Source organism: Cololabis saira, chromosome 7, assembly GCF_033807715.1.
Source record: "Cololabis saira isolate AMF1-May2022 chromosome 7, fColSai1.1, whole genome shotgun sequence".
NCBI classification, from domain to species: Eukaryota; Metazoa; Chordata; class Actinopteri; order Beloniformes; family Belonidae; genus Cololabis; species Cololabis saira.
This window is the reverse complement of record NC_084593.1, coordinates 14,289,352-14,310,316: the sequence shown is the minus strand read 5'-3', so window position 1 is coordinate 14,310,316 and position 20,965 is coordinate 14,289,352. Positions and strand designations below refer to the sequence as shown.

The following is a 20,965-nucleotide window of genomic DNA, read 5'->3' as shown; positions in this document are numbered from 1 at the left end:
ATATATATATATATATATATATATATTTATTTATTTATATTACTAACTCTGTGTTATCTTCTCTTGTCAGCGGGGTTGTATCCACTCCATTGATCGTTGTAAGAAGTCCTCAGAAGATGGCGAAAAAAAAGCGTTGGCTTCCCTCAAAGGCTAAGAGGAGCGTTGCCTCGGGACTGGCATGTTGGGAATTAACACCTCTTCTATGCAACTTGTGTTGTATATTAACAATTAACACTCATTTCTAGGTTGAACATTTAAAAAGAAAAAACATGTAATTATTGGAGTGTACTACTCAAATACTGTCGCTAAAAGCACAACACATGAGATGTAAACTATTGCAAATGTGTTTTTGCTTACTTTTGTGAAAAGAAAAACACTATGCTTTGATTCTTTTTTTTCATTTTTTTAATGAAGCAAAAATATCACTTGTTTCATACCAAAAAAAAAGTTACATGAAAAAAAGTTGTGCTATACTTTCACCATACAGGATTGTGAGTAGTGAGAATGGAGGAACTGTTGGATTAATAACAAATTCACTGTAATTTAATGGAAATATTGCAGCTGCCACCAACTTGTGCGACAATTGATCATCAAAAGTTTTTACTTACGGCACTGAATTTGATGGACTGTGAGCAACATCTTTGAATTCATGTTTGTGCAATATAAAACTGGGTTGAAAACGTGTTCCTACTGTTCCAAAGGCTTTTATTCCCAAATGACAGGAACACCTGACTGCTGGTATTAATCACTTGTTAGTTTACTTTTAAACAAGCATTTTCAAAAGTGCCTTGAAAAACTCCCTGTATTTTTGGCAAAAAGAGGGTATATTTCAAAAGGAAACCTTCTTGCGTTTATTTCCTGTAATTATTGGGATTTCACAATTCACAAGTCGAACAGAAGAGTCCTTTTGCAGCATTTATACATTCGTTTATCCTCTTTGTCTCTGTTCTCTCCTACAGGTCCAATCAACAAACTTTCACTATCTGTCTGAAGTATTTCAGCATTTTTGACAAAAATGTTTATCATAATGGCCAAGCTGACCAATTCAGGTCCTGGTTTAACTCTTTAAGTGAAGCATTTTGACCTCAGTGTCAAACTAATCCTTTCTGTTTGCTTTTGTTCTGTGATTCTTCTTTGATCGCATCCTCATCAAAACATGCACAGCAAAAGAAAATTAAGAAATACCATCTCAGTTCTTTGAAATAAATTGTGTTTCTGTAACCATTCATTACACGTAACATCACAATGACAGCTTACTTTCTGTTTTCATCATCTTTTGTAGCTTTAAGGAACAATTAGTAGAAAAGCACGCAGTCAAAAACATCTCAACGTCTTGTCAACAACATGTCAGACGTCCAGTTAGAAAGACAAACATGTAATATAAAACCACCGAACAATCACATTCACACGAGGCCTCTGAATCTGGTTGAGACTAATCAGACCAGGAAAAAATAAAAACCATAACGGTGTAGTCGTATTCTAAAATGACTGCCTCACAAAACGTAATGTGTCCCTCCCCCCATGTGTTTCCCCTCCAGAGAAAATTAAAGGCAAACTTCTTTCAGAAGACAACACTCAACCTTCGCCGTTGAACTGATAATAAAAGGAAAATAATATATTACAAATAAATTAAATATCAATATGTTACACATTAGCAACCCAAATTAGTTTAAGCCTTTACGGTTAAAATCACCTCCTTGCTTGGTTCGGTAGACACACTTTTGCCTTTTTTCCTGTTTAATTGAGCAAGTAAATTAAATCCTGCCCCTGACACAAGATGAAAAATGAATGAATTGAGCTCAAGCCAGAGTGAAATTAGATTGAAAAAAAAATGTCAACTCGCCACCTCATTGTGGAGGAGGGGTTTTCATGCCCAGTTTATCAAAGGAGCTGTGTTGTCACAGGCAATTGCCCCTGGCAGGGTCTCTCAAGGCTAATTGGACCTGAAGGACCTATGATTGAATAATACACATGGAAAAGAAAAGAGAAGAAAAGATAAACACGAGAGAACAAAGAGACGCACAACGAACCTCGTGCAAATATGAGCTGCCGGGGCATCATAGCGGAGCGAGGACTCGCCTGGGCCTTCACCCAAGGGCCAAACCAGGCTCAGCCCAAATGAGCAATGCGTGTCTTTGTTGCAGGAGGGGCCCCCGGGATCAGGTGCTGTGTGATATGAGCATCAGCCGAAGCCTTTGTAACCCTCGGTTACCAAAGCTGATTCTAATGACATGGAACCTCATCTCTCTAGTGAAGAATGAGTCAGAGGTTGAGACGTACCAACTAGATATATTTAGGCTCACCTCAATGCATATATGGGCTCTGGAACTAATAACCCCTTGGTTGATGTGAGGGTAGCTTCCCTGCATCTTCAGGTCCAGAAACACTGGCTGAAATAAGTTTCCTCAGCAGGGTAACTGGACTCCCTCGTAAAGATACGGTAAGAAGTCCAGCCATCTAGGAGGGAGCCATGACTCCCCCACATCCAGAGGACGCCTGGATGCCTTCCTGGGGAGCTGTTTTGGGTCTGTCCAACTGGGAGGACGCCTTTAAGGCAGACCCAGGACAAACTTTAGAGGTCATATTTTTGGCTATCCGGGGAACGCCTCCTATCCTCCTGCAAGAACTAGAGGAGCTAATCCAGGAGAGAAAATGATGAGTCTCTCTACTTAGGCTGCTGCTCCTTCTACCCAAGCAGGAGTGGATGGATGGATGGATGGATGGATGGATGGATGGATGGATGGATGGATGGATGGATGGATGGATGGATGGATGGATGGATGGATGGATGGATGGATGGATGGATGGATGGATGGATGGATGGATGGATGGAAAAACATTGTTTGGAACAAATGATCAGTCCACTAAAAGGACAGGGTAATAACTGTCACTACTAATCTCTACCTGACAGAGCATCAAATCATCCACTGCTTCCATCTTCCAGGACAAGTTAATTCAACTGATATCTATGAATTAAAAAAAAGATAAGAAAAAGAAAAAAAAACTCTCTTAAGACTTCCAACAGAGCACACCATTCAGCATCACACTTCAGCCGGCCAAAATTTCACAAAAGGCCAAATAAGCATGGCTGTGCTTTTTAGGTTTTGTTTGGACTCGTCAGTACCTGTTAAGATCTGTTTCCGTTGCAACATAGGAATTTCATTTTAAGTTAATTAGTGCAGCAAAGAGGTGCTTGATTATTGCTAAATTAACCTCTTTTTTCCTGTTTTTCTGCTGGTGTACACAAATGGAATGGTATTTTTGATTTTTCAAAACATGTTTAAGCATCCAGCATGATGAAAATCCACCTTCACCTACCGGCTGTAATAGCCAGCTATCTCCACATGGGGGCAGCGAGGACAATAAACGGCCAAGACAACAAAGGAAGCAGGGGGGAGGAGAGCTGACTGGCAGCTGAGCGGACCCGGCCCTGGCCGTTGTTTCTGTTCCACTTTGACCCGTTCTTGTCTCGACCTCGAGGGCCCTTGGGGGCCGGGTTTGAGGCAGGATAACGGGGGGGTTTACTGTAAGGTGGAGACTGGGGCCCGTAACCCGGCCAGTCATCATTGTACCTTTCACCGTGATCTCCACCCCCAGAGCCGCTGCCCTCCTCACCTGAAACAAGAGATGATGCACTGAAAAAATACATCTAAGCATGTAAATATAACATATTTAAATCTGTGATATTAACAATTACAAATGAAGTTTGTTGCTTTACATGAATACATCTGGTTTTGAACTTAATCTGCATTTGTTCAAAAAACAAGACATTGTGCATTTTTTCCTTAACAAGCAGTATTTATGTAATCCAGGGCAATCTTTTCATTTACACACAAACAACAAGCAATGATCTTGTTGTATTTACCTTTCCTTTAACAATTTTAATCTATTGGGCAGATTGACCAACATTTAGATGAAACATGCTTTATTTGTTTAAGTAGAACACCACAGTAAAAAATATATTGCTTGATCTACTTCAAAAAAATTAAGGAAAATTTTTTCGCATTAGATTTTTATGTAGATCAAGACTAGGCTTTGTATAAACTACTTAATTTTTAGTATGTACAAAATGTATTTTCAAAGTAAAGTCAACTTAATTTTGGCAAGTAAAGTCAACTTTACTGGCCAACTTACTTTAATTTATTTTTTAATTTATTTTCCTTTTTTTCTTTTTTTCTGTTTTTCTCTTTTTTTCTTCTTCTCTTTTCTTTTCTTCTTTTCTTTTCAAGTCAACTTAATTTCGATAAATAAAGTAAACTTAACACAATTAAGTTGACTGTACTTGCAAAATGTATTATTTACATACAAAAAATTAAGTAGTTCATACAAAGACTAGTCTTTTTTGATCTACATAATAATCTCATGCAAAAAGTTGACTTATTTTTTTTAAGTAGATCAAGCACAATATTTGTATCAGTGTGTATGGAGGGGGGATAAGAAAGTGCTTCATATTCTTCTTAATAAATAGTGATAAATGTCATGGACTGTTTAGATCTCTATGTATGACGGTCAGAAACACTCACTGTCCATGAAGTCCATGTCGTGTCCACTCTGCGCGTGCCTCAGTTTGTTGGTGACCACCCTCAACTCCATGATCAGCTGTCTGGTCCTCACGTCTGGACGAGTGATGTCCACCTCCACCTCGGGGTTGTTGATCTGGCTGGCCAGCCCATCGGCTGCCACATCCGGTAGGTACCTGAGCACACACACAGACATTTGAAAGATCCTCGTGTTCGTTTGTCTGGTGTACCATAAGAAAACCGGGGAACAGAATCAAAGTTAATAATAGCTTTTATTATATCGTGCACAATGTTTTCCAGCCGGCGGTACACTTTTCTCAAACCACGTAGGTAGGAGAGAAATGCACACTGTAGTCATCAATCCAGTCATATTTATACTGAAAAAGGGAGGCGTTTTGTACGTTATAGGAGCCGATGTTGAACTTTATCCGTTGAACCTTATCTTGGAGGCCAACTGCAGGGAAAGAAACTTAAACATGTCACACTTTCAGCCATATATTTTCTTGTCTATCTCTAATCCGACATGCCAACCCAGCAAAGATCTACGACAACCAAAACCCAGAGGAAAACAGGAGGGGACCCATCAATCTTAAACATCCGTTCCTTTTCACCGTCCTCACCTAAAGAACTCAGCTAATCAGTCTGGTCATCAAAACAGGAGCTGGTTCTGCGCTGAGAGCAACCATCAGTGTACAATCTGACAGAAAAAAACCCTCATACTTTTAACAATTTAATAAAATCCTAACACATTTATGTGCATCCCTCCTACAGAAACATAAACCATTATCACGGCAGTAACTGGAAGTGTCCCTGACTGGGAGCAACTCATTTTCTGCCATTTAAACACAACAGCAAAATGAAAGATACATATAAATCCTTAAAGTGCACTATCAAGGCTAATTTACCCCTAATGTCCTAATAAAGTTTTGTCAGACAGGCTCATCCCAAGATGACAATTCAAGACCTCAGGGACCGGAGCTTCTGCCAAATGTTCCCAGGACACTTTGACAAGACACATGAGCAGACTGGCCTGTCAGGCACGGCTCTCTGTCAGCTCTCACTCAGGGAGTAGTTAACCCACCACTCAGGGAGTAGTTAACCCACCACTCAGGGAGTAGTTAACCCACCGATCAGGCAGGAGTTAACCCACCACTCAGGCAGTAGTTAACCCACCGCTCAGGCAGGAGTTAACCCACCACTCAGGGAGGAGTTAACCCACCACTCAGGCAGTAGTTAACCCACCACTCAGGGAGGAGTTAACCCACCACTCAGGCAGTAGTTAACCCACCACTCAGGGAGTAGTTAACCCACCGCTCAGAGAGTAGTTAAAGCAGCAGAATGTAACTTTCAGCTTTTGTTGAGTTTAGCGGCTCCTTTGGACAAAAGCGGTAGTGCTTTACCAGAAAGAACACTACATTTCCCATGAGCACCAGCGCGTTCTGCCGGAAAACTCCTGTCCCCGTCGCGTGCATTTGTTTTGATACTGAATTAAATAAGACGGGGCGGACCTTCAAAACTACTTTTCTGTTTTCAGCGGCCGTTTGCAGGATGGATAGCGAAGAGGTAATGTATCTATTTTTGGCTAAACAATATAATATGACGATGTTGAAAATCACTAAGTTCAACTTGGTTTTATTAGTGAAGTCACCCCCGCCCCCCCCGTCCTGTTTCAGCCAGATAATGCGCCCCAAATTACTACTGCACCTTTTTCCTGTCACGTTTTTTAGAGGGACTTCGTCATAAATTAGTAGTCCAACATACTTACTGACAAAATAAAAAAATACTTTATAACCTGTGAATAACTGAATGCCCATTCCTTATATTTTGCAGATCAGCCCTGCACAATTTTACAGTTCTCAGGAAAAATACTAGAACCCAAGACGAATCCCCAGTATGTGAAAACATTCTAATTTTGATTCTTATTGAACATACAACTTTACATTTACATTTGTATCATAACAATTCTGTCTCTCTTGTCGGACATCCCTCCTCGTCTTTCAGCTCACGCCAGTGAGTGAACGCCGGGCCAATGTTTATTCTTGTCCGGGCATTTTTTTTTCTTTTTTTTTTTTTTTTTGTCCGGGCATTTAGCTTGTTACTCTCCCGCTTTCTTTTTTTGCCTCCTCCGATAAAACTTTTATCTTCTTCGGTTTTTTCGCTGCTTCGGCCATGATCACAGCTTCTGCTGAGCTCTGCGCTCCACGCCCCGCCCAGCTTTTGTCTCGACTACGAATCGGGAAGGAGGGGGAAGTGACGTATGCCGTAAAGCAGTCAAAGCCGTAAAAATTTGTAGTTTTTTAGTGTTGAAGGGTTCCATGCACCTCAAAGTTACAGAGTGCCAGTGAAGGTGATACAGACCCCTCAGACCATGACAGAGTTCATTAAACCTGTTGCAAGTTGATGTACCATCACAATGACTCTGGAAATATGATATTAAGGTGGAAAAGTTACATAGTGCTGCTTTAACCCACCACTCAGGGAGGAGTTAACCCCTCAGCTCCTCCCTTCACCCCGGTGCCCAACATATTCACTTGGAGATCTATCTAACCTTATTACCACAAATTTAACCAAACATCAGGTTTGCTATCGGCAAACAGGAACCGGTAGACAGTTTCATAGAATCCTATCCAGTTTTAGCAGAAAATAATGAGGATTGATTGTGATATATGTCAGTAAGTAGAAACTTTGATACCGGAACAGCCCACTTTGGAATTAAAGTATATTTAATTGGTGTTGTTGGAGCTATTTGTCACTTTTGCATTATTTAATCATGTATTATTTAGTTAGTTTTTGTGGTTTAGTTTTGGGAACACACCTTTAGTTTGTTTATGATATTTAGTATTGATTAAGTTTATTTTGGTACTTAAAGGGGACCTATTATGGCATCTAATACCTATTTTAAACAGGCCTTGAATGTCTTAAAAACAAGCTTTTGATTGTTTTTGCTAAATAAATTAGAAATTCAGCCTCTGAGCCATGTCTTTATCTTCCCATTCTCTAACCTCATTATCTATGCAGGATTCTGAGTGGGCGGGGCTATGATAATGAGGCTCTGTGCTGATTGGCTGCCTGAATGACGCGATACACCGCTACGAAAAAATGGCGGAAGCTCCGGCCGGCGGAGTTGGTTGTGGGCGTGGTTTCACGCATCTGAGGCCAACCTATGTAAATCACATTTTCGTTACGTAACGAAAGGGAGCAGAATCTGAACGGCTCGTAGAAGCCACATCATACTGGGCGGCTGTACAGACACTGCAGAATTTGGTTGCTTTCCTCCTTCTCTGAGTTGGCAGGCTGAGGGGAGACCACTTTATATATGTTAAAGCAAGAGAAAACCTGTTTTTTATAATAGGTCCCCTTTAACCATACTTTTATTTTGAAGGTACTGGGTAGCTGGAGCACCGGGTGAGTTTACATATATTTGTTTGTTTGCCAGTGAAATAAACCTCAAGAAACTTAGTTTTTTGCCTGGACAATGGACTCTGTTTATCCTGCGTGAATTCATTCCCTAGGTGTCTCAGTGGCCGTTTGATTTGATTCAGTTTATTATAGTTTGATACTTTTGAGTTTTTTAACAATTCACCTGAAGGACAAATAGCCACTACAGGTGTATTTTTCGATAAATTGTTGCCCAATGCAGCTGCAATTTCACAGACACAGTCATTCAGTTTGTTCTCTTCTGCAACTTATACTGAATTAGTCAGCACATCAGCTGAGATTCATGGTGTCGGCTGTATCTGTGTGAATAAAAACCAAGCAGACCCACACAGAGGGCATGTGGGTGACTGGGGGGGTCGGCTAAATTAAATAAACCCGGTTCCATCTGTTGCAGCAATCCACCTCTGCACGATCGCTCTCTCACAGTCCTCCTCTGCCTATACTTAAACACCCCCCCAATATCTGAGCAGTTTGCTGGGATGGTGCTCACCTCCCCCGGGTCTGCCCGTTCCAGCAGCGGTCTACATTGGTGACGTCGGCAGCCATCTTCTCATTGCTGCAGATGGTGTGTGGGAGAGACACCCAGAAGCCTCGCATGGGCCGCAGTCGCTCCTTCAGCTCAGTAACCTGTGTGGAGGTGGAAGGAAATTGCCGATGAGTCAGACGTGGTTTTAAAGTATCCTTGTTTGTATGGCTGGCTGGAACAAATTATATATAAACTGTGGAGTCGATGCTAGGCGAAGTGACAGACTGAGAGAGCACTAACTCTGCGTCGGTGCTGAAAGAAGACAAGTTATGAGCTTTTTTTTTTTAAAGCTAACAGAATTTCCTGAGGTCATAATGACATTTTGAGACAATATTTTGTTAAAATATCACAAGGATATGATAGAAAGGCTAAATTTCCCACTGCTTTTGTGCTACTGCTACAGAACAGTATTAGGGCCAGGCAGGAGAAAAATAAAAATAATGTTTTAGAGGAGGAAGATTTTTTTTTCATTATGCACTTCGGGAAAAAAGTTGAAATGTCGAGAAAAAAGTTGAAATGTCGAGAAAAAAGTCAACATTTTGTGAATAAAGTTGAAATGTTGAGGAAAAATGGCGACATTTTGACTTAATTCTTGAAATTGTGTTTCAACATTAATCTCGACATTTCGACTTTTTCTCGACATTTCAACTTTTTTCTCAAAGTGCACAATAAAAAATAAATCTTCCCCTCTCAAATATTTGTTCTCCTGCATGGCCCTAATACTCTTCCGATCTAGTCTAGTCAAAGTTTTAGAGGGCGGAGTCAGTCACTGATTTCAAAAGTGTGGGTGGAGTCAGTCACTCAACCCCACCCACCCTTTGGAAATCAGTGTTAAAGGAGCTGTATGTAAGAGCAATAATAAAACGAATCATAAAATGACCCCGATATGTCAACAGACATTTAAAAATCATGTTCATTTCTAATACTTATGTCACTGACAACAGCACTCAAGCCAGGATATTCCAGTTTAAAAAGAGGAGTTGCAGCCCTCAACTGATGTTTATGTTGTCATTTTTTGTTTTGGCCTGAAGCTCCACCCTCCACCTATCTCCCAATCACCAAGTCAGTATTGTTTCTGAAGCTCCTCCCTCCACCTATCTCCCAATCACCAAGTCGGTATTGTTTCTGAAGCTCCACCCTCCACCTATCTCCCAATCACCAAGTCGGTATTGTTTCTGAAGCTCCACCCTCCACCTATCTCCCAATCACCAAGTCAGTATTGTTTCTGAAGCTCCACCCTCCACCTATCTCCCAATCACCAAGTCAGTATTGTTTCGGCATCCGGGTTGCCAGCTCGGCTCTAATTATCGCAGCCATGGCAGCCTACGTTCCTGCTGCATTCTGCAGCCTACCTGGCAACCTCTGGTCGGGGGGAGGAGGGGGAGGGTACACGCCGCTCAACAATATTTTGAAAGTGACTGCAGTACCAGTTTTGGACATTTCTTACAGACGGCTCCTTTAAAGCTTATGGCTTTAATTCAGGGTTTTTTTTTTGTTTTACTCCTTTTTCTTTCATTTGTAACATTTTCAGATGAACATTTGGTTCATTCGTGATGGGTTTCTTCCTCACCAGCCGGTCCAGGTTGGTGCCCGCAGCAGTGGTGGGCTTCTCATCAGGCGTGTAGGTGCGGAAAGGCCTCCTGTTGCCCCCTGACTCTTTGGGCGAGCGTTTGTACCGTGCTGAACCTGGCCTTGGGTTTCCACAGCCCTGGAACACCTGAGGTACAGGACGAAAAATCCACACCAGTGGAAACAGCTGCGTGATGACATTTTTTTAAATTAGGTTTTTCACTACTATCAGGCAGTTAGAAGAAATTGGATGTTCTTGCACAAATACTCTGTAGCTCCCACAGCACATTACCGCTCACACTCCTTTGATCTTTTGGATTTAGTTTGCAACATTTTGGGAATATCCATGGCTTAGGAATGATGAGACAGGTGCCTCTGTTGTTTGAAAAAATAAATCACTAAGATACAAGAAAAATATGAAAGCCCTAAGACAACACCTGAAACTGTGAGGCAGTTGTTGCTCTTTCTTACAAAACCAAATCCAATCCAGATGGAGTATTATCTTCTGCAGAACAGAAACATTTTAGTGAGAACCAGCTTCTTCACTGCTTGTTCCTCTTAAATCCAACCGTTAAGCCTTCTCTTTTAGTCTAAATCCTGTCGTTTTTATAACATGCATTAAGGAGATTAAAATTAAATAATAATCAAGGTGTTAGCTTTGAAACGGATGAGTGGATTATTGAGAATACTTTCCCGATTATTCTTATGCATCCTTAATGCTTAAGCAACTCAATTGGGAATTTCCCAAAAAACAAAAAAAAATCAAATTTAAATTTACAATTAAAAACAATTTCAAATTAAAAATGTAGTAAAGTCATTATTTGAGGCTTAGAGCCCTCTTTCTTACCTTACTGGAGATGCTGACACTGTTTTCTTGCATGTGCATGATAGCCTCTGACACTTTGACAGAGATGGAGTCGGCTGCCAGCTCCATATTAAACGGCCCCTCCAGCTTCTCAGAAACCAGGTACAGAGCATCTGATGAAGGGCGAGAAAGAGACAGAAATAATGGCTGGGGGGTGAGGTTTCGCTATGGTTCCAACTGCAAAGGGTTGTGTAGTCCGCTTATTGTAGGGCCTGACAAAGGTCAAGGCAAGGCTTCCCTGAGCCTGGAATCTAACTGGCCGACCACCTGAAAAGGTTTGATTAACATCTCTTTAGGAAGTGTTCAGTAAGCCGTAGTCTTATAAAGAGAAGAGTGGGGAAAAAGAGAAGAATGGATGTTTCAGAAGGGGTTTATAAAAGGTATAATGGGTTTTGGTGCAGTAGATATGGAAGAAAGGTAAAAACGAGGCCCTTGACGTGTAAAGAAAAAATGAAGGGAATGTATAGCTTTGATGAAAGGGGAAGGAAAACGCAAGAAGACAGATCAGTTGTGACGGACCAGAGGGGCCTGAATGATTAATGGGGAAGGAATTCATTAGGAGGAAAGATAGTGAAAGCAAATGGGTGACAAGGGCACAAAAAGGAATTATATTTTTAGAATGTCCAGTTCAATTATGTTAATAATTCAAATAGCTGATGAAAGTAATTTGGCCGAGGAAGTGTTATACCGGTACTCATAAATCTAAACCGACTGAAATTTAATCTTTTATGATATGAGCGCTTTAGCTGAAATAAACATTGTACTTTACCTAGAAACGTAAATATCACTTGTAGCATAAGTGAGAAGCCCAAGCATGTCAGAATGGAACCGTCACCATGGAAACATGGTTTAATAATAAAGACATTTATGTGTATATGGTTTCTTTTGGTTAATTGTCAACCTCTGGCACTGAAAAAGATACCAAGGCCGGAGTACAAAACGCTGCAGCTCTTCAAGTGGCCACTTCAAACCAAATTCAGTCCTTGAAACCCTCAATTTTGAAACATCCAACGTAATCAGAAATAAAAACATTCGCAGCTTGGTACACACATAGAAGAAAAAAAAACATGTTAGGCTTTATAATGGATTTCTCCATGAATGACAACTGTAATACGATTCTAATATAATTTTTGTTTGCATGATTTAAAGGCTCAAAGTTTTGCCAAATTTCAATCATCTTTCGATATTGTCATCATCATGACCATCACTGTGACATGGCCAACATCATGTGCTAAAATTTCTGAGGAATAAAGGTTTCTATGCAGCTTTCACTAGGCTCCAGATTATAATGGACCTGTTCATATACACACTTTATAAATATTACAACAGGATGTGGCTCTCCATCTTCCCAAAGCACAATGTTTACCCTCACCCACCTATGAAATTGTTCCATTCTGTATCCAGGTCGGCCTGATTGGCCAGGCAGCCCTTCACCACGTTGAGGCACAGGGAGTGGCAGGGCCGTAGGAGCGGCAGGCCCCGGCACAGCGGGCAATACCACTGACGCATCAGGCCACGCACGCACTGGGAATCTGCAGTCAGCTATGAAAGAAAAATTAAATAAAAGAACAAGACATCACAGTGTTACCATGGTTGCAGTGAGTGAACAACAGAACTTGAAAGGTTTGTAACTTGAAAGGACATCCGCACTTTGAGAAACATGGTGTTTGTAATCATAATTATTGATTCAGTTGGATGATTCTTTAGGAAGTCTTTCTCTTAGACTCACTTATGGTTGGATGCCCTTATTATTGATATCACATCTTGATTTGCAAGACAAGGTAATTACCTTTATGTTTCATAACTGATTATTTACAGGGCCTCAACACATGTGCACTTTTTGCTTGTGAAACTACATTAAACAACAGTTTATACATGACATTACAAGACATTCATCGGGCTCTAGACACAGAACACTGTAATCTGGGCAGTGGTGGACAGTAACGGAGTAAATTTACTTGAGTACTGTGCTTAAGTACATATCCAGAGGATTTGTACTTTACTTGAGTATTAGATTTCTTTGGTACTTATTACTCTTACTTAAATACATTTCCAAGACAAATATTTTTACTTTTACTCAAGTAAATTTCTAGGAAGGCTGAAAAGTACTCGTTACTTTCAGGTCTGCTCTTTTTTCTTCTTCCCTAAAATCCTATTGGACACAAGCTGTTTTTGTCAAAGGAGGAGACCTATCACAGTGCACGCTCTCCACTGGGATGTACGTAAAGCGGAAATACGTCAGGCCTCCTCAAAACGATACCGCCAAAGTAGCCTGCGTTTGTCAAGACAGAGCCGCAACAATTATTTTAGAAAAAATATAGTAATTTACTGATGTGGAAAATAAGAAATTTACTCTTACTCTTACTCTTACGTTTACTTAAAGTAAATTTAAAAGCATTTACTTTTGGATACTTAAGTACCTTTAAAAGCAAGTACTTTTCTACTCTTACTCGAGTAATATTTTGACTGAGCTACTTTTACTTGTAACGCAGTAAATTTTGACCAGTAGTATTTGTACTCTTACTCAAGTACTGGGGTCGAGTACTCTGTCCACCTCTGAATCTGGGATTTAAAATGTGCTTCCAGATGAGGATGAGGGGATGCTGACTAGGACTACGCACCTTCGTCGCCTTGTTCACGATGTCCCGCCCAGTAGCCAGACCCTGGGACAGAGCTCTGGCTGCGATGAACGCCCTCGACACCTGATTGTGAAACCAAAGACAACTTAATCAACCCCTTCATGTATTTCCACCCAGCATCATTCTGCTTTTTGTCACGTGCACTATGAACACACTTGTACTCGTAGTTTGCGAGGCACGTCCCCAAACGGCTGCAGCTGCTCGGCGTGTTTGCTGACACACTCCAAATAGTCCTCGGTGAACGTGTACTGGGGGTTGACCAGAGAGAAGACCCGCTCCACCAGTCTGGACCAGAAATCTGAGAGGACCTCCGTCAGACTCACGCTGCCACCTGCACACAAACAGGTACCACTCCGTCAAAATACCAGATGTCTACTACTTAATGACGATTCATCACTATCTCTCAGTTTGAATCAATGTAGATTTCTGTTTGCTGGTCTCACTGCGGCGAAGAAGGCTATGTAGTCCATGTTCCAGACCAGATATCAGTACCACTCAAGGTGACAAAACTTGCTTATAATTTTTGAACATACCCATGTCTGTAGATGATATTTTGGTATAATAACCCTTCCTGAGTGGCAGCTGTATCATAGTTATCAGCTCATCAAGTTACCCAGCCCCTTCAGAACATTACATTTTAGATGCTGGTGCATATCCTGGTTTAGACTCATGTACAGGATATCTGTCAATGTTTCACAATATTGTATTTGGTGTCATTTTAAAGGGGACCTTTTAAGCATTCATTCAAGCTAAGATGTGAATCTTTCTGACCGACATAGAGGTCACTACAGCTCTTTAAACTATAAACAACACACATTTTTACACCATTTTCACCTAAAAGGTATGCTATCTTTTACCCCTGTGTCATCTAGGAACAACAGAGACACAAAATACAAAAACTGGAATACTCGCAGGACCATAAGGATTCAGGAAATGTATAATTTACCCATACTATATCATTGTTACAGGTCATTGTGAGCCTTAAACTAGGAGAGCATCATTAGGCTCCTATGAAACTATAACAGCCACTAGGCTGATGTCACATAACGATGAGATAAGGAACCAGCTTAGTTTTATAAACAACATTATAAACATAACAATATTGTAAACAAACAAACAAAATTAACATCGTTATTAATGGGAATATGTCAAGATCTGATTATAGTTAGGCTATCAAGTTCTGTGTGTACTTAAGATAGTGTTAAGAAGGTTAACCAAGTACAGAATCATCACATAATGTCACTCAAACTATGATCCAGCTGCCACTCAGGAAGGTTATCATACCAAAATATCGTCTACAGACAGATATTTTCAAAAATGATAAGCAAGTTTTGTCACCTTGAGTGGTACTGACAAGTGCAATTTTGGGCTCTGGCCCGTGGACTAATAATGTCATTGTGGTTTAATCCGAATATCTCTTTGACTCACTACTGGATGGAATCCTATCAGAGTATAGCCTCTCTTGAGTGCACTACTGCACGACTTAACAAAGCTAGGCCAGCTACTGCACAGGCGTGGTCAGGTTTAGCTGATACCATGAGGGTTTTCCTCAAAAAAAGGGCTCTCTCTCGTCCTACACTTCCCTGTGTTCGATAGCACACAACCTGAAACGTTCCAGCTTTGACAGTAAGAACGCACAGGAGTCGTTAGTCAGATATGATACAGTTTGTCTAGGTATCTAACTTTCTTTCTTCTCTAGTCCACTACTGTTTTTTTTGTTTTTTCTTTGAGAACGCATCCTTTATCTTATTGCTTATTACTCATTACTGACATGATTATTGATTTGTAAGATTCCACATTGATATCTACGTTGCTATCCATGTTGTCATGCTGTTTTATCTTTTATTTCTTATTTTTTGTCTCTGGCCTCACTGTTAACGAGCCACAATGTTGTTGTTATTGTCGTTGTTATTGTCGTTGTCTGTTTTTGAAAATACAAAATGTTGATCACAAAAAAAAAGAAAACCTACTATGTCTCATCCAAAAAACGGGGAAGCAATGAAACATCAGCCTTGAAGCATCTTTTGAAATGTTTAAGTGTGCATTTAAAGTAAGGTCTGATGGCTGAAGGGCGTGTGCATGAAATACTTGACTACCATACTATTTTTTACCCCAGTCAACACAGTACATGCAGCCAGTAGAAACTTAATAGACAGTACTCAAGATTTATAAAAAATTAGCCTGGGAAGATTTTGATCCTGAAGACTCCAGTATGTGTTAAAAAGATATGTATATATAAAAAATATGAAACCTCAATCAAATAAAATACAGACCTGGTGAGATTTTAAACCAAATGCATGAACTTCAACACGCCAAATGTGAGCTGCTGAACTGATTTGTATACAGACTATTAAACAATACAAGAATATGGCCATCTTTTTGACCGCTTGCCAGCATCCACACAGAATAAATAAGTCACTGTACGATCTTACGTCTACTGTACAGCTTGAAATTAGCCAAACGTGCGGTTTGGCAGACTAATGGGGGGCTGAGTAAGCAGCAGCAGCCTGCAGATCGTCTCGGCCACCGTCATGCCAAAAACAGAGCCATCTGGAACAAAAATAGAAACGGTATGGCATCCATGGGAATCCAATTTTCTCTCTTTTTTTTTGTTTTTTTTTTTACCCTTCAATTCCACTTTGCACGTCTACATTCCTTAAAAGACGGTATGTCTTTTTTCCTGCTGTGGATTTGCTGGACTGTCAGTTCAGCAAGGATTTATTGAAGCTCTGCAGACTGGTTGAATTATTGTCATCTTTTCATCTTTTGATTTTGACTTTTTTTTTTAAATATAACAAATCTTTTAGTTTTTTAGTGCAAGCAAGCGGCCGAAATGAGTTTCCTCCGCAGGGTGTCTGAGAAATTCAGTCAGCTGAGGTGGCTCAGGCATCTGTACCGGATGTCCCCTGGATGGGGATCATGACTCTCCTCCTAAGGGCCATGACCACAGGGGATAAAAACAGGGATAAAAACATGATTAAACCCACCAGAATAATATCTGCGAAGCTCCACAAACAGCTCCTGGAAGACGTGGGCATTCTGAGTGAAGAGCAGGCCGTAGGTCTTGGTAAACATCTGGTTCGTTGACTTCTCTGAAAGGTCTATAAGCTCTCTGAAGAACTCTGCAGGGAGAGAGAAGAAACAACAGTTAGATATGATCCCATCACCCACCACATTGTTTTTCTAATACCTTTTTCTATGTTGGTACTTCTCATCCCACCTCTGGTTTACATTTTGCAAATTATAGGGGTATCAGATAATGCAAGATTGTAAATAAGTGTAACAACATGTACTGCCTTTAAGACTAATATGCAGTCTCCCACTCCCTAAGCATCCTTAAATGACTCATCTCAGACATTATATAAGAGCACGATGGAAAAAAAGGTGATAACAGTCGGTGGAAGGTAGGAGGAAAACGTGTACATTCAACTATGTGCTGAGGGCGCTGACAAATCTGCAGCAATGAATACCAAATTCAATGCAATGGGGACTAAATTCTCTGAAAACCATTCACTAAAGCTGTTACAGTTTGTAAATGCTTAAAGGAGAACTCACCACAGTTCATGGGTTCAATAATTTGTGCATAATGTAAACTTTGGAAAAAAAAACTATGCTTGAAGCTCAGACATTTCAACATCTAAGTGGAACTGTGCAGCCGGAGGTCCTGTTTAGATTTTTAATCAGCCATCACTCGTTGCTTTTAACTCAGAAAGGGCGGGTAAGATGAGAAACTCAAAGGAGTTTGTGTCTTTTTTTTTCTTTCCTTCAAGCTTTCCAGTGGTTTCAAGAATAAAAAAGATATGCTTAGATCATTTTTTTTTCAGCAGATAATCTTCACATTAAAGTTAATAAGTCGCCCTCTCACCATCAAACCTCCGGTATCTCTGAGTGAACGTGGTCAAGAGGAACTGGCTGTTTTCCTCGACGGCTTTGAGGAAGTCCCTCTCGCTCTGGAGGGAGAGCGTCTCCTCCATCTGAGCGGAGCAGCAGGTGTAGTCCTGAGGACAGAGACGCAGGTGCTCACCTACGGGAACAGAAGGTTAGGACTGATCACATGTTCAGCACAAACACCAAATGAGATTCCTTAATCATAGCACAAAGTTTTACTCTCTTAGACTTTAATTTACAGGTTAAAAAAAAGTGGAATATAAAAAGACATGGTATTAAAGACAAAGTATTTTCAATAATAGCAGCGTGTTCATTTTTAGCAGGAAAGTAAATTCCCCTGACGATCCTTCTGCTCAGTAAATGGGGAAATCTGACAGAAAATTACAATTTTCCTGTATGAATAATTCAGCTTCGATCTGTATTCTTTGTCAGCTCAGGTTTAGTCTTTGATTTGTCTGAGGTAATAATATATGCAAGCCTCAGCCAGGAGGAGGTGGGGAGAATACACAGCACTCAAAGTGTGGACTAGGTTTGAGTCTTTGTTTCTATCATTTACATCCAGCATGAATATGCAGCCTTTATTAGTGGGAAGTATCTTTTACAACTCATCGTCCTTCTCTGCCTCTTTTGTTCCCAGCTTGTCTCACCATTAAGCCATTCTCATTCCTCTATTTCCATTTCTAAACTGCTTCCCTTCATCCCTCTCTCTCCTGGCCATCTGCTCCCCTGGCCCACGGGACACTAGCCGAGGCTCTGGCAGTGATAGCCCAACACACACGTTCAAAAATCAATCAATTCTGCAGTTGTCTTGTACTGAGCTGATTTGCCATGAAAAAGAAAAAAAACAAAAACTATCCAAGCACACATTTCTCCCCAAATTACTTTTAATAGCAGCTGCGTGGGTGCAGATGGGGTCTCTCAATCAATTCATTACACATTTGAGACTGAACCTTCAAGAAGTAGACATTTTAAGACATACATTTGCTTCCTCGAATGGTCAGACATAATCTCTTTTCCTAATTTTCACCCAATATTTACCCCCCTCCCTTCTATCCCACTCCCCAACCATCACTTCTAATAATCCAGAATATATTTGATTATAATCCATACTATGCATTTTTAAAATGAAGTTAAGATTATCCCAAATGAACACGGTCTTTGTAAGATATCTGCACGGATTTCACGGTGGGCCAGTGGGAAAATCTAATTAGGGGCGAGGTTCTTTGTTGCACCGGTGTTGGCAATTTGCTCATCCCCTTAATCATCCTATTTAAACCGCGCAGCGGAGAGGAGGAGGAGGCGGCTGTAATTTGTTTTAAACCGCAAGGCTGGCTTTATTTCTCTTGAGGAACACGCACCATGAGGTTTTTAAACTCTTAAAAAAAAAAAAACATACAAAAAAACCCTCTCTCCTCCTCCTCAAGTGAGTTTAGATCCACATTGTCTGTTTTTCCTTTACTGGTTTCTTGTGCGTCAGGATGCTGCATCCAAGTTATATTTTGCTATACTCCCATTATGATTTATTTATGTTGCTGAGCAGCGAGGTAATTGACTTTAATACTCACTTTTTTTTTTAAATCCCTGATAAGCAAACTGGAGTAACTACACAGACAATAATTTTATTATAAAACTGATCCTGTATTCAAACAGCAGTGGGATTGTTGTATTACATATACAACAATCATGTGAACATGTCATTGCAATATCTGTCGGTCTACCTCACACTCATTCTACCTGCTTTTTTTTTTTTTGCACTGTTTTTTTCTCTCGCACCAGTTTTATTTCCATTGGAATGTATATACTGTCTATATCTTGTAATTATATATTTTTTTACTTTTTTTACCCCCTTCCCTGCACGTGTGTGTGTGTTAAGTGTACTGCTGCTAATAAGTGAGTTTCCCCATTGAGGATGAAATAAAGGATTATCTTATTTATCTTATTAGTCCAAACCCCGGACTGATGACTGAAAGGCTGATTTATGGTTCCGCGTTACACCAATGTAGAGCCCTCGGCGTAGGGTACGCAGCGACGCGCAAGGTATGCCGTACCCTACGCCGTAGACTCTGCGTCGGTTTAACGCAGAACCATAAATCAGCCTTTAAATCTAGCAGCAGATGGCAGCATGCTTGGTCTTACCGGAGATCTGAGCCAGGGGAGCGGTGTTGGTGCTGTAGCCCTTCTCGGAGTAAACCTGCCGGGTGTCTGCGCAGCTCCTGCCGGCCAAGGAGCCCCGGGTCAGCAGCAGCAGCGCCAGCAGCAGCCGGGACCCGGGGATGGGGACCCGGGACCCGGGGACAGGGATGGAGAGAGCCGGTCGGGGGTCCATATTCCTCCAGGACAGGTTTATATCAGACCAGGAGGTGCAGGAGTAGAAAAATGAATGAGGCACGAAAAAGAAGTGAAAACAGTATAGCGGGACACAAAATCATCAGCAATTTAAAGCCCTTATGTTCCCAGATAAGAACAGGAGCAGCAGCCGCACAGAGTTTTTACATCATATTTTTTTTTTTTCCCCCATGGGTCGTGTCCAGTTGTTTTCTGCCAGGGAGACCCGCTGTTTGACTTAAATCCAGGAGGAGTGAATGAGGATCTCCCGGCTCTGAGCATCATCTGACTGACACAAGCCGTGTTAAATTCACAGGGCGTAACCATGGTTACACCGGAAACGACAATGTCTTCAAAATAAAGGCTTAGGTTAGAATGTATTATACCAGTGATTCTCAACTGGTGGGTCGGGACCCAGAAGTGGGTCACAGAGCCGTTTTCAGTGGTCCCTGTGCCTTTTAGATGATGATAAGGCAAGGCAAATGTATTTATAAAGGCAAGGCACGTTTATTTATATAGCACAATTCAACACAAGGTAATTCAAAGTGCTTTACATTGACATTTAAAGCGGCAAGACATTTTGATTTGATCTTTATTCATCTTGAACAAAACAATAAAAAAAAACACACCATACATCAACAACAATAATAAAGCACAACCAGTTTTGTTCAAGAAGGGACAGGAAGAAGCAAATGCTTATCTAGTCCGGCCCCTTCTTGCAATATAAGAATATCCGATATATAAAAGAATAATAACAATAATAATAATAACAATAATACATATACAGTATATACCCTTCTTCTTGACATATAAAAGTATGTCAATATAAAAGTAATTAAAAGACAAGTGAGTCAATGATAAAAGTAGCTAAAACGAAAGGCATAATTAGACAGTAAATAACAAATAAGATTGAATACAATTATGAATAAGATGATAAGAAAAGAAGTAAAATAATAAAAAGCACAAGCTGTTAAAAATAAGGGCAGTAGAGTCCAGCAGGTAAGTATTTAATTTAAGAGTACGCTTGAGTAAACAGTAATGTTTTTAGGCGTGATTTAAAGGAGCTGACAGTTGGAGCAGACCTCAGGTCTACAGGAAGTTTGTTCCACCGGTGAGGAGCAGAATAACTGAACGCTGCCTCACCTTGCTTGGTTCTGGTTCTGGAACCACAACAAACAGGATCCAGATGAACCTC

General features: G+C 40.6%; 2 protein-coding genes across 2 annotated transcripts in view; one reads left to right on the top strand and one right to left on the bottom strand.

Annotated features, from left to right (window-relative positions):
- Window positions 1–684, top strand: part of LOC133446778 (integrin alpha-6-like) — a 41,262-nt gene extending 40,578 nt beyond the window's left edge. Inside the window, exon 25 of the mRNA XM_061724852.1 lies at window positions 71–684. Within this exon, the coding sequence (XP_061580836.1) occupies window positions 71–154 (84 nt within the window). The 3' untranslated portion in view covers window positions 155–684. The remainder of the gene's footprint in view (window positions 1–70) is intronic.
- gpc2 (glypican 2) lies at window positions 429–20,035 on the bottom strand. Its single transcript, XM_061724851.1, has 11 exons — window positions 19,582–20,035; window positions 17,423–17,581; window positions 16,545–16,679; window positions 13,713–13,888; window positions 13,540–13,620; window positions 12,295–12,460; window positions 10,901–11,031; window positions 10,055–10,201; window positions 8,449–8,585; window positions 4,524–4,696; window positions 429–3,615 (listed from the first exon to the last, which is right to left on the bottom strand). The coding sequence occupies exons 1-11, from the start codon at window positions 19,769–19,771 to the stop codon at window positions 3,335–3,337; spliced, it is 1,776 nt and encodes a 591-aa protein (XP_061580835.1). The 5' UTR covers window positions 19,772–20,035; the 3' UTR covers window positions 429–3,334.
- Window positions 20,036–20,965: the final 930 nt, after the last annotated feature.